The 14,197-nt window shown below is 31.0% G+C and overlaps 1 protein-coding gene across 7 annotated transcripts in view; it reads left to right on the plus strand.

Annotated features, from left to right (window-relative positions):
• The window catches only part of LOC134721270 (piezo-type mechanosensitive ion channel component 2-like), a 94,959-nt gene that overhangs the window by 1,815 nt on the left and 78,947 nt on the right, over positions 1-14,197 (plus strand). For 6 of the 7 annotated variants that reach the window (XM_063584133.1, XM_063584129.1, XM_063584131.1 and 3 more), the window contains exons 2-7: positions 1,932-2,043; positions 5,782-5,877; positions 8,705-8,827; positions 9,877-9,981; positions 10,942-10,984; positions 13,750-14,187. In XM_063584133.1, the coding sequence (XP_063440203.1) occupies positions 1,971-2,043; positions 5,782-5,877; positions 8,705-8,827; positions 9,877-9,981; positions 10,942-10,984; positions 13,750-14,187 (878 nt within the window). In that variant the 5' untranslated portion in view covers positions 1,932-1,970. The remainder of the gene's footprint in view (positions 1-1,931; positions 2,044-5,781; positions 5,878-8,704; positions 8,828-9,876; positions 9,982-10,941; positions 10,985-13,749; positions 14,188-14,197) is intronic. The other variant, XM_063584136.1, reaches the window with a different exon arrangement.

Raw genomic sequence — 14,197 nt, forward strand, 5'->3', positions numbered from 1 at the left:
GTCATCACACCCAAAAAATTAAGGTGCTTTCATCCAGCTGAAAGTTTCCTGCAGTTGTTCTGACATTAATCATGTTAATAAAGAATACATTTGTAGACTTGGATTAAATATATATATGGTTACCAGCATATTGCACTAAAAATAAGACAGGACTCTCAATAATAAATGTATTAATGCTTGTAAAATGATCCTTTATAGCTATATATATAGCAGTTTCTTGATGGATTTGTACCATGTTATATAACCAATGTGTCATCTTAGTAACACAGCACTACTCCCTCACTTTTCAAAATAGTCTAACTTGTGTCTTTTTCCTGATGATCCAGCATGTAATCACTCAAAGGAATTGTACATGTTATGTTAAAATTTGCTGATGCATGTCCATTTTACGAACTCCTTGTACATATGATTCTTACAATTCAAATTTTGAATTAATTTTAAAAAGGATATAAATATCCTGTAATTATTTATTGGAAATTACTCAGTGTGAACCTAGCTTTTTGAGCATAACTAATATTCACATTTACTAATAAGATGTTAGCTTTCAGGGCTTCTGTGTGTTCAAACCTCAACAATTCCGTTTATATATAATACTGATCGATTTTGGTGTTAACAAGTTAAATGTCCCTCAAGGTAGCGAAAAATATTTTTTCCCCTGTTATTCTTTGAACCATTTGTCCAACTGTTCCCAACATGTGTAATAATGTTGCCTGGGACAAAGAAAACTTTTATTAATTTTGATGTAATTTGGCAAATGTATATAAAGGTAACAACTTATATTGATTTTAAAAAAAAAATTAGATAAAAATATTAGTTTCCTGGTTATATCTTTAAAACTGTACATGTACATGTATGTCCAACAGTTATCAAAGCTTAAACTCAAATTCAGCGTTTTCTTGATGATACATGTAACCCTTGGACAGAAAAAAAACTATAAACTTTTTGGTCTGACAGTAATTTAAAGGTCAAGGCAACAATACCTATTTCCATTATTTGATATAAGTTGTCTGACAGCAGAATTTAGTTTTCATGTCAATGCATAAACAAAATAGTTCTCCACTAAAAAAATCTGCTTCTACTATTAATCCATTAAGATCACAACACAGCTCATGGTGTGCCAGGACTTTCTTATTAATTGTTAATTTTGTTCTTGTTCTTAATATGCATGAAATATTTGCCACTAGCATCTATGAATTTAATTTTAGTTTAAGCCGTACATCTTTGGATTTTAGTATCAAATTATTGACAGGTGATATTCATGAATGTTTTTGATGTAGTTTTTAATGGGAAATAAAATAAAAATCATTCCTAACAGACAGCTACAGTTGTATCTGTTAAAAATTACAAGAATATAATTGCTCTACTTCTTATATGCAATGTACATATAAAAATGAAGATGTGGTACAATTGCCAATAAGACAACTCTCCACAAGAGACCAAATGAGATAGAAATTAACAGTTCACTGTATGTACATGTATGGCCTTCAAAAATGAGCAAAGCCCATACCAGTGATACCACATAGTCGGCTATGAAAGGCCCTGAAATGACAAAAGTAAAACAATTCAAAAGAGGAAAACTAATTGCCCAATATTTGTACATCACATACATGTATTTTAGGTGATATCAATTTTTTGTATTACATCATCATGTTCTTTTTGGAAATTATTTAGGTTTTTAAATACCAAACAATTGTTCTGTATATTACATATTATCTTCTTCACTCATACATGTATCCCATCTCTATGTTGTTATTGTTGAATCAGATTATATGATTATTGGAATTGGTTGACATTGTAAACAGATTATACATTTCCCTATAGTAATATATACAACATACAACAATTATGAAATCTGTATAAAATTTATGTTTATAAAAAGGATTTAATTTGAAGTTCCCAGTGATTGTCTAGTATTGATTATTTTTTTGTAGCGTTAGAAAAATGGTGTGAGTGGGTGAAAAAGATAGAAAATGACAACACGAGTGAAGAGTTTGGTATGCTGGTCATTATTCAGGGTTCTAGTGCCTCTGATCCTGTTAGCAGGTAATTATTTATTACTCTTTTGTATTTAGCAACATTAAAAAGTAATATAAGTATTTATATTCACATTATACAGTCATAGAAATTTAGGTTTGGCATTTACAGTCCTGGACTCACGGTCATAAAACTTTCAAGCATGATTTTTGTACTCAGACTCGAAAATCAACCAATCAAATTGCTGGATTTCATGTTTCGAGCATGATTTTTGTGCTCCAAGCACTGAGCAAAGTTTTATGTCATGGCCTGACCTAATTGATGATTATTCAAATTAAAACAAAACTTTACTACAAAATTGGACAGATCAAAATATATATTTGCAGGATATGTCCTGTTGATGTACTAATTTCAAGGACTGAATTTAAATTTTACAGCATATTTATAGATTTATTGTCCCAAGGGCAAGGGATGTAAAGATGTAGGGCTTCTCAATTAGTCTTCAAATAGTGTAAGCATTGAATACATGCAATTATTTTTAAGGCATCCAATTTTCAAGTTTTGGTTTGGATTTTTGAAGCATTCAGTTCTTACATTTTGGTTTGTCAAAGCAGTTAATAGGGTCAATATGGAAATGAAGAGCTTGATCGAGTCCTCACATCTATCATTTGACATTTGTAAATTAAACCTTGCTAACAATTGTTGCGTAAATTAATTTTTATTACCAAAATCTGGAAGCAGTATTGCACAATAATTGCCATAAGTGTTTTGCCCTTGGAAGAAGAAAAAAGACTAAATTGTAAGCATTCTAATAATTAAATTCTTACACATATTGGAGGGGGTGTTGTTGTGATTCACTGAACTAGTAACACAAGATTCTTAAATTCAAACATATGACTTACCCCACAGTGCAAGGGCTGTATAGCCAGTCAAGGTCGTTAAAAACGTCCATTTACTGCATATAACTTCGTAAGTTATATATTCCGGAGGTTTGTTCTAGAAGATGGTAAATTTAAGTACATTTTTTTAGTTTGTATTAATTACAAAAAAACATTTTCATATGTTTATGATAAAATTTCTCTTATCCTTAGGTTTACCTTGCTTGACTTGAATGCTTTATTTTTAACTGACCGGCTGCTTCAATTCATATGGAAATCTTGAGTAGTTACCCTATTTTTTTGTTATGGAACTGAACAGTATGTGATTCCAAAATTTTTATACTATTTCTAATGTTATGTTTAAGATGCCAATATACCTCCTATTGCATGTATTGGCTCCTAAGACCATGGCTTTGACCAGATGTTACCATCATTTGCTTCTTTACAAATGAAAATAATGCAGACTAGGAGTTTATGTATGAATGAACAGTTTATAACATAGGTCATTGAAAAACTTTATATTGGATTTTAATTTATATCCAACTATCAAGCAGATTCATAAGGTTGATCTCAATTGCTTTTTCCTTAGTATGATTGATGCTTTATACATGTACAAAGTCAACAAAAGGAATTCAAAATATTTCAGTATTTTGATTTACAATGTGATTTATTTTAAATTAAGTAATTTAATATTAACCACCAACAAGGTTTTCTCCAGGGGGCTTCATGAATGATTTTTTTTTTTATATATATAGACATGAAAGACAGCCTTATATTTATGTAAAATAATGTAGTTAAATACCAAATGTTGTTTTTATTCAATGTTTGTATAATATATTACATTTATTTGGAATTAACATTTGTGTAAATAGTACCTAATAAAAGTACAATCTGTATGATTGCTAAAGGCAGTGTATTTTTATTTGTATGTTTAATTTTAGTGAATACACAAAAATTTGTATGACATGCTGGTCTTACAAAACCTAATTTCAGGATGATTTGAAGAATGAAACATGTAACATTGTCCTGTTCAAACTACTGCAACAAACTAAAATTTTGAAATCAGTATTTGTTTCGGAAGGGAAGTGAAAATAGTTTGTTTCTATTGAAAACAAGTATAAAAAAAACATTTTGAAAAAAAACTTTTAGACTAAAGCTGAAATATTGTTATTCTGTGAAAGTATGATGCCCAAGTGGCTGTCTGGCCAGTGATCCAAGGAGTTGGAACATCCCTCTTTTATGACAATCAATGTTTTTGACAGGGGACAACTGGTTGGAACCCTCCCTTTTAAAAATGGCTGGAGCTGCCCCTGTGTCCCAACCCCTAACAAGACGAAAGGTTTTAGTCCAACATACATACGACAGTAGATGATTGAAAGCCTACAAAATAATATTTAGCTGTTTTCAGGTTTTGATAATGACAGTTATGTAGATGTAATAATCTATGCAACTTATTTAAATTCAGATATTTCTTACTTTATTACCTATGGTGTCAAGTGTGTATATTTACAATATAAATTAAAATTCTTGTGTAAGAAACATCAATGTTATAATAATGTCATCAGAATTGAGTGGGAGTCGTTTTATTTCTATACCAGCTAAAATTTGCATTCTTTATAGGGTCAATGTACTAGTTAGCATCTGTTTGATGTGCATGACTGCATATGTTGTGTAGGGAAAATATGCAGTAGTAAAGTATTATAGCCGACCTGTAATGTTGTAACTTTACCATAGAGATGTTACAATAATCACATTATTGTAAATCTTGAAACCAAGCAACCAATATTTAAACAAATCTTATTCAATACATATACATTGTATGTAAATATGATTTTAGAGGGTGGACATTTATACTGTGACATTGTTTGGTTTAACTACATGTATTAGGCCTCGTTACTTATAGTATTCTCATAGAAAATGTTCTGAGTAAAACTGCATCAATTTACAGATTGGACCCTTTTGCAATTTGGTTAGGGTTAGATTAAGGTACCGTAGGGCTATGGTTAGATTTGGGGATTGCCTCAGGTTAAGAAATAATGATAGATTTCTTTTTGAAAATTTTGTATCATAAATTGCATGCATGTACAGATACACATGTACTAGTTTTTAGGGATCTGAATTATAGTGACCAGAAATTAAGAATACTAGTTTTTTTGTATGGATGTGTTTAGAATGAAACAATATTGATGCTGGTAGTGTAGCTGTCTATTCCTAATGTTGGTTCAATGGTTTGAGGTCACAGAATGGGTGATCAATCTACAACGTCCTTCATACTTCAAAAATAGAATCAAGATCTAAATTCAAGACCTGTTTTCTGGTGTAACTGACAAACTAAAGCTCATCATTTCAGACCATCCAGTAATTATCAAGATGGAGAACAACAATAATAGTACTGTTCCTCTGATATATCTCTATGATATCTTGGGAAAGTCGAAAGAAACTACTTCTTTCCTAAGATATCATTAAAACAACCTTTTTATCAAGAAACAACTTTTGCAAGATATTCCTTGAAATATAAATATTTATTATGCTGAATATTTTTTTTTTAAGGAAAACAGATGTAAAAGGTTAAATCACAAAAATACTGAACTCAGAGGAAAACCAATTCGGAAAGTCCATAATCACATGGCAAAATCAAATAACAAAACACATCAAAAAGAATGGACAAGAACTGTCATATTCCTGACTTGGTACAGGCATTTTCAAATGTAGAAAATGGTGGATTAAACCTGGTTTTATACACTTACCTTCTCACTTTCACAATGTAAAACATTGATTTAATTAGCGAGAAAACCTCATGAATATTTTTCTACAATATTTTTGTAGTTTTGCTACCTATATTGTATGAATACAGTTGTGTTTTGCTAGGTCAATACATTGCAATGATTTGTTTCTTCACATCAAAATTTGATATTTTCTTTATTTTCAGCATGTGTGGTGAGGTACAATGCATTGTCCTTCCTGTATGTGATATTTCTGTTGGTATGTCCTCTGCTCAGGTCACCGACAGAGTTCACTATAAAAGGTAAGATTTGACCTCATATAGGTCCACAAACAAAGATTAGTGTTAAATGTGTCCATCCTAGTCGCAATTTGTAAAAAGTAAACCATTGAAGGTTTAAGTACAGTGGACAGTGATTTCAATAGCTAGAAAACTCATTGTATAAATAGTATTATACAGTTATGTGATATTTCTATTGATAAGTTCTCTGCTCAGGTCACCAACGGAGTTCACCGTAAAAGGTTAGATTTGTCCTCATAAAGGTCTCTGTTAAAGATCATGTATGTCTTCAAATAGGATTGGGAATAGAAGTCAACTTTACAGGTCATATATATGTCCTTAAATAGCATTGTACTTGTACATGGGTCCAGAAGAAGATTCAGTATGCCTGCCAACTTTTCAAGATCTCCATCTGGGGGATTTAAAGAGCAAGAGATTCTCATTCACCTCTTATATTGATACAAGTGTTTTTATACTACAACTATAAAGTTTGAATGAGTATGTGTGTACTAAAACACCATTTTAACTCAATTTAATGCCTGTTTGAGTTGTTTAGTTCATACAAAAAGAATTTCAAAATTCATGTCAATACCTCTAATGAAGGAAACCCCCTTTCAATCATGTGAGTTGGCAGGTCTGATTTAGCTGGATTCCAATTCACTACAACACTGCGTAAAAATACTTCAGTCAGAATGCAAATTGTCTAGTAGTAGTGCATTCTATAGTATTCAAATAGAATGATAATGAGAATAAATCATACCATATGCTATTTAAGAATAATAGGATTTGAGTTATATTACTTCTTAAACATTTGTGTCGCAAACATATTTGCTAATAATTTACTTTGGTTATTTTCATATACTAAGAGTTACTTGTATTTATGACCATTTACTCTAGAATTCAGTAGGTAAATATGTCTACAATACAAGATATTTTCATGTGAAAAACAGCATATCTTGTTTTCTACATGTAGCTCCCTTGACACATGAAAAATATTTATGTATTTATATGTTTTATGATGTTAATAATTGGTAGAAAGGAGTAACATCTGGGAATATTTTACACACTTTATAACAGGACAATTATTGACTACTATTTGATATCAGTTTTTTATTGTTAGATAGGATTAAGTACAATAGTGATCAGATCTATAATGCAATATTTAATATTAAAAATGAAAAAAATTATTTTAAAATCATTATGCTGGTTGAAAATCTTTGAAAACGCATTGGCGTTAACTTCACATCTTCTTTGTTCATGTTTTAAATCAGTATGCTTTGTCCTATGGACTTTTATATCTGTCATGTTGCAATAAATAATAAGATCAGAAAAAGTTGACTTTAACTGAAAGGAAATATATTGATTTCTACAAAGTGAAAAGAAGAATTAGATATGTTTAGATCCACACTCAGAGATCAAAGAGATGACTTCCTATGAATCCTAAGTACAGGATGAATAATAATTTTATTATTAGTGTTTTATTAGGATAAATTGAAGGACGCTGCAATTAACCCATTGATTATACCTTATTTTTGTAACTCATTGTTAGCTTTAAAAGTGATCGTTATGAATGATTTAATTAAATTGATTATTTTTATGAAGTGCTTGTGTAACATTAAATATTTTCTTTTGATGACAATTTTTTTTGTCGTGCCTAAAGCCCTTGACGAAGTCTAAAAGTGGGACATAGGTATGCTGTTTCTTGGTGGTGGGGGCTGCAACAGCATCAATAATATATTAGTTTCTGATTAGGTCATTTTATGAGTAACCACTATTGATAGGTCAATGATATTTGGTATCAGTTGTATTAGTATCTATACATCTAAAGGAGAATATTTGGCCCTACCCCCCTCAGTCATGGTCTTTTGACTTCGAATATGTTTCATAACTTGCACATTAAAGAATTACTATTTTAATTTCAACATTTGCATTTTACGACCAAAATAACATAGCTCTGTGGTGACAGTTTATTTAACCAACATGTACAATTACCAGTACAGTTCCATAAAATTTTGTATTGAAGTTTTCCTGTAAGGGATTCCATTTCAAGAAAATCTGGCTGGCGCAGAATTAGTTACAAAGGACAAGGAACGATAAGGCTTGTTCCCCCCCCCCCCCCCCCCCCCCCCCCCCCCCCCCAACCTATTTTCTCATTTTTCAAATTCTGTTTTTGAAAGCTAAAATCCCGTCAAAATATTCCCTTAGGTTTGAAGCTTGTTTGAATGAACTTAAAAACCATTAATTTCAGAAAATGGGTGAGGTGAGGGAGGTAAAAGGGCACCAAAAACGCCAAAAGAAGGAAAAATTATGTAGGGTGTGCCTACGTGACCAGGCAAAAATTACAGCAATTTAGACAGCAAAAACAGTGCAAATGACATTGGAATAAAAAAAATCCTGGGTCACATTGGCGGAGGCACTTAAAAAAAAAAAAAAATGTTGTACGGAACAGCTGAAAAGTGAATAATAATTACAATATTTGAATAATAACAGAAAGTTTACTCCCCTCACCTCACCAAGTTGCTAACATTTGTTGTTTTGAAGTTCATCCCAAAAAACTTCAAGCATCAGGGAATATTTTAACATAATAAGTATCTTTCAAAAACAGAATTTGAAAAATGAGAAAATTTGGGGGCCAAAGACAGGCCTTATCATACCTTGTCCTTCCTTTGGGTTGCTGGTATATTTGTCTCACATGTACATGTACTTCTATTTGGAATCAACATTTTTTTAGCACAAAAACTTTGTGAGACAAGCTCCAGATTGTTCCAAGAATCTATCAGATGAGATGATTATATAACGAGTAGAGATTTTAATTGTAGTAATATAACTTGTATTGAAATTTATTTTTCAGGTGGAACAGGACTCTATCTGAAGCTTCTTATTGTGCTTGGAGCTCTTGGTACCCTAGCTCATATTATTTTCCACATCACTTTAGCAGCTCTGGATAAACCATATGGATTTGATTTTGCAAACTGTAAGTAAAGTCATTTGATGAGCTTTATGTTTCGTCACTAAAGGATCCAGGTTATGAACCCATGTTATGGACCCATGTTATAGAAGAAATAGTTCTAGTTTGTGAATTGGTGAAAAAATAATGAAAGTTGACTGAAATAGATTAATTACAAGTTTTTTCATGAATTAGTTACATCTGTTGACCAAAAGTCAAGCAGCTTAAATGACATCAATAAACAATCCATTCTTACTGTGACGTAATAACATTAGCATTGTGACAGAGGAAATGTAATGGAAAGTGCACAAATTTGAAAGTCTTACACAATTTTATATATTATTTGAAAAAGTTTTCTTGTTCTTTTAAGTTCCCAAACAAAAGGTGAACCAAAATTGTCTTTTTAAAATTTTACATTGCAGTTCATGCATACAACTCGATTATCGGGAAAACTCCACTTTTTCTTAAATTGGAACATTAGTAAGGATTATCTTTGATAAGTGTAGAATGACTAACTGATGTCTTTATAAAAGAATCACTTTCAATCCTCGACTATTAATTTTTTTTTATAAGAGAGTGCCTTATTTCTTTTTGTAGCAATCTAATTCAATATGATATTGATCTTCCCTTTTCAAACTGTGAAATTAAAAACTATTTAAAGAATACAGCATTGTTTTTGCATAACATTAAGCACATTAAAATAGTGTAACCTATGAAAGATTTTTTGTCCATTTGAATCTGTAGACATTTTTAATTTCCAAAGAATATGTTTATTTCCATGCATTGGTTGGAAGTCTGTCTTTCAGAAGACTTTCTTCCAGTATTTGTGGCTTCCTGCTATTATTTCCTAGTCAATGTGCTTAAATGTGGGATAATGGCCCTCAAAATATGCATTTTTGAAATAGAATAGTGTCAGTTTTATTTCACTTTTTCATTTTACATTATTGCAAGCTTTCAGTGTCCTTAAAAAAAGCCAAACAATTGAAATAGTTGAATTTAGGCTTTTTTACAAGGAACATAACAGGAAACATTTATGGATGTATTTAAATAGTTAGAATTCTTCTTTATGTCCCCAGATGTTGGTTATCTTCATTTTTCTAAGCTGTCCATAAGTTGTCTGAAAGGAGGTGTCTCTACAAAATCAGGAATTTCCTCTAGTTCAGGAAATTTTTCAATAAGTGGTAAGGTGCATGACAATCTTTGGCATGAATAGTTGTAGTGTTTTGGAATGCATGTATGCATTGTAGAGAATTCCTTGGTTCCAAGCTAGGGGATTTAAATTCTGGAGGGTTGAATCTGGAGCATTTCTGCAGGTAGTATGAAATTGGGTTAAACAAGATTCTTCCAGAGTATGGTTGAGAGTTACACGATTATTCCATACTGTTTTTTGTTGAATTTTTTGAAATATGAACGAGTACAATGTATTAATCATTACCTACATCAGTACATGCAAAATGTTCAAGTGAACACAGAAATTGATTATTTAACGAACATTGAATCGCATTTTGTCAAATGCATGCTTTTTTGTTTGTTTGCAAGCAATTTTAACTATGATTTTATTCATGTATAATTTAAGCACAGTTAAACTGTCATAATAAGAAAATATTGAACTTATGTTACTTGAATGAATAATGCCCATTTCCATGGTAGTACAATGTAATACCATAAAATGCTGCAGACTTTGAAAATAATTATAATCATACAAATGATGCTAAAGTGTTTATTTGTGTTGTGAATGCTTTAAAAGAAAATTATGAAAGTTATATTGTCACATTCAGGTAGCTAAGTTTGTCTTTGTACGGCTGAAAATCATGTTCTTGTGTTGAAATTATTTTCAGAACTTGTGTATTAGTTATTTATTATATGCTTTCCATGGACTATAAAGGATATTTTAAAATTTTATCTTCAAATTATAGCCCAAACTTGGTTAATAAAAGTATTTTTGCCACTGTGTCAAATCCATTTGTTTGCTCTAGGTCATAAAACTAAGATTTGAAATATTTAGTATCACATGCATATGTATTTCAAACAAAAGTTCAGTTAGGAAACTTGTATTTCGTTTTGTTGTCGGAAAATGAATTTGTTACTAAACATTTTGATAGTGATAATATTTTAAAACATTTATTGTTTATTTTCTTTAGGTTCAACAAATGATAATATTTCAAGACAGATTGCTGTAGAAAGGTAAAATATACAGTCTGGTGTGATTAGATACTACATTGTAATCACTTTGTTAGTCTGTCTGTCCACCCAAAAAATATTAATTACTTTTCTCAGAAACTACCAAACAGAATGACTTCACATTTGGTCAACTTCTCAACATTGGTAAGTTGTATCCTGTGTGTGTAAGACACTAATTTGTACATTAAACTTAGAATGGGGATATGTCTGGCATGACAATGCTTTCCTGTTCACTATTTTATAGGATGCTATTTAAAATAAGAGGACACATCTTAGATTAAATTTGGTTAGAGAATACAGAGTGAAGGAGAGATCATTTGCTTTTTTTTGCTGCAAAGTTACATAGAACACTTATGCTAATCTATTACACAATGCATACTTGTATGCTGACCTCATGATGTTGTTAGATGTGAAGTTAGGGAGTTGTCCCCTTTTTTATATCAATGAAAAAGTGTTTTCTTGATCTTGCTATGAGGCACTTGGACTTCAGATCTTAATAAAAGACCTTCACATAAGTGCACTACTGAAAATATGATTATCCTTTTTGATAAATTCTTTATAGTATTTCATAAGAGTGTAATTTTGTGTATATCTATACAACACACATCCCTTGAAGATAAGTTAATTAGCAGACAGAGGGTGCTTAAAAGGCTTTTAGAAAATTCGTTACTGTGATGATTTTAGGGTCACCATAGTACACTGTTATAGAAACTAATTTTAGAAATGAACATTTACATTTTAGGGTGGAGTTAATGTCTATTTCAAGGCCAACAAATTGATATTTCATACAATAATTACCTTACCACACACTGCTATGAATTATTCAACAAGTCAATATATTTCCAGGCAAACTGTACAATAATAAAACACACTTTCTGATTATTTTAGGGAAAAAGCAATTAAATGGATACCAAAAATATGTGATTAACTTCCAATGTGCATTAAAAATTGATTAAATTTATTATTCATAAATGTTGAACAAAGCTTGGTGTGATTAAATACCAAAAATAAAAAGCTGATTACTTTGATCTTTGAAACATAAGTACTTTTTGAGACTTTTAACCTTGATTTTGATGGAAACAGTTTACAAGTGTACATTATAAGACTCAATTTAAATGAATAGCTAAATTCATTATCCGTGAGATCATCTAGACTTCTTCATGCAAAGTTGCATTGTTTGAAATTAAAACTTTGAATCACCTGAAAAGGAAGAAAAATGTTTTAAGTATGACTTTGCTTTCATTTGTTTTAGACCTGAGTTAGGCCTGATCAAACTAATTCAACCAGGCTTATTTTTTAAAGATATGCTTTTCCTTTAATGAAGCAATGAAGTTTGTGACCTCGATCTTTGAGAATTCATTTAAAAGCAAAAAGGTCATAAAGATTGATAAAAAGCATACAAATTTTAGTTCTCTAGTGCAAGTTCTTAACCCTGCTGTGATTTGTAATAGCATTTATAATTTGAACCAGACTAGCAGAATTCTTTATGTCACCTAACATGTTTTGTTATTAAGTGCCATGCAGCAAAAAATATATATGTTTTTACTACCGAGATATGCACTTGACATTAATAAAATTTGAAATGTTGACAAAGAAGAAAGAAAATGTAGTATACTTAGAGAGAAAAACATATTCCTCTGTCACAATCATACATCAAGTGTTGCATAATCTCTTTCTCTCCCAGACAGTTAGTGTTAGGAAATTTGCCATATTTTTTTTGTATATAATCTTATTAGAGTACCAGGTTTCAGGTTGATTTTATTCTCTGCTGACACGCTCATTGTTTTTGAAATTGATGACTATATTGATTTGTGAGATTTTTTTGTCCTCCCTGTCATCCTTCTTTAAAAAAAAATTATAGGTTATTATGTGTTGTGACTTTTGCTTTCAATGTTTAAGGCCGGTCAATGACCTGTAGTTGTTTAATCCTATGTCATGTACCATGGTGTCTCTTTGGCAATCATATCTTATTATTCATCTATTATCAATATTCTTTTCAACACGAGTGTCACAATTACTAGAATTAAAAAAATTCCAGAAAAATCTAAAGAAATTTATGTTTCAATAATCTAGATAATTAAATCTTTTGAAAATTTATTGATTTACATAAATTTTTACCTTGCCAGATAAGAAGTCTTAATTAAGCCTTATGCCCAGAGGTTTTGTCGATGAAAATGTAGTACAGATTTTGATTTATTTATTCCAATAAGCCATGATATTCTAGAAATATCATAAATATATTATTACTGCTTGTCCAATTTTACCTTTGATTGTCAGCCACCATCAAATTATACAGCATTTGAAAACGTTTAAAAGAATTTGATTTCTTTACAGCCTTCAACAATGAGTAAAGTACATACTGACATAATAGACAAAATGACAAATGTACATGTAAGACAACACCAGAAAACTAACAGTCTGATTTATGTAGTAAAAACAATAAAAGAAAAAAACAAATATTATAAACCGCAACAAACAACAACAACTGAATAACAGTCTCTTGACTTCGGACAGGCACATATAAGAATATGGCAAGGTTGAACATGTTTGCAGGTGTGTCAAACCTCCCAATAAGTTGGAACAGTAGTATAACTGAACGATTTAAATAAAAAAATCATTAAAATGTTGTCTCCTGTAGGCCATTTTATAATTTTGATACAAAGTTTTATCAATTATGTTTGGGTTTTGGGTTTAAACTTAAATTAAAAAAGATCATGTGTATAAAATATTTTTGTAGCCTTGTTAATGTTTTCGTAATTCTATTTCAGGTTGGATGGTGTACCAGCAATTAATATAATCCGCCTAGTAGTCCCTGACCTTGCTGTTCTTATTACAGCCATCTTAGTCTTTGTGATCTGTTACGTTCTGCTCAAGGTTCCTGAAGGACAAGAAACAGAATTACCAACAGCAGTCAGCAGAACCCGCCGAAAACGAACAGAAAGATTTTTACATTTCTTTGGGACATTCTTGGTGTTATTATTTTTGGCAGCTAGCGGTATTATCGTGCCTTCTATTTTGGGAGCTTTTTACTTCCTGTCATTCCTGTACATATCAACATGGTGGGCTTTTTATAACGCTCTTGGATATAAATTTGCTGTGTATAGATTTGTTGTACTTGTGTGGAGTGGCCTTCACCTTTGTGTCTTACATCTGTACCAGTTCCCGTTTTTCCAGGATTTGGTTGATCCTAAATCTCTTGAAGCAAGGTTGGTAACA

This window comes from Mytilus trossulus, chromosome 6, assembly GCF_036588685.1.
Source record: "Mytilus trossulus isolate FHL-02 chromosome 6, PNRI_Mtr1.1.1.hap1, whole genome shotgun sequence".
Lineage (NCBI taxonomy): Eukaryota > Metazoa > Mollusca > Bivalvia > Mytilida > Mytilidae > Mytilus > Mytilus trossulus.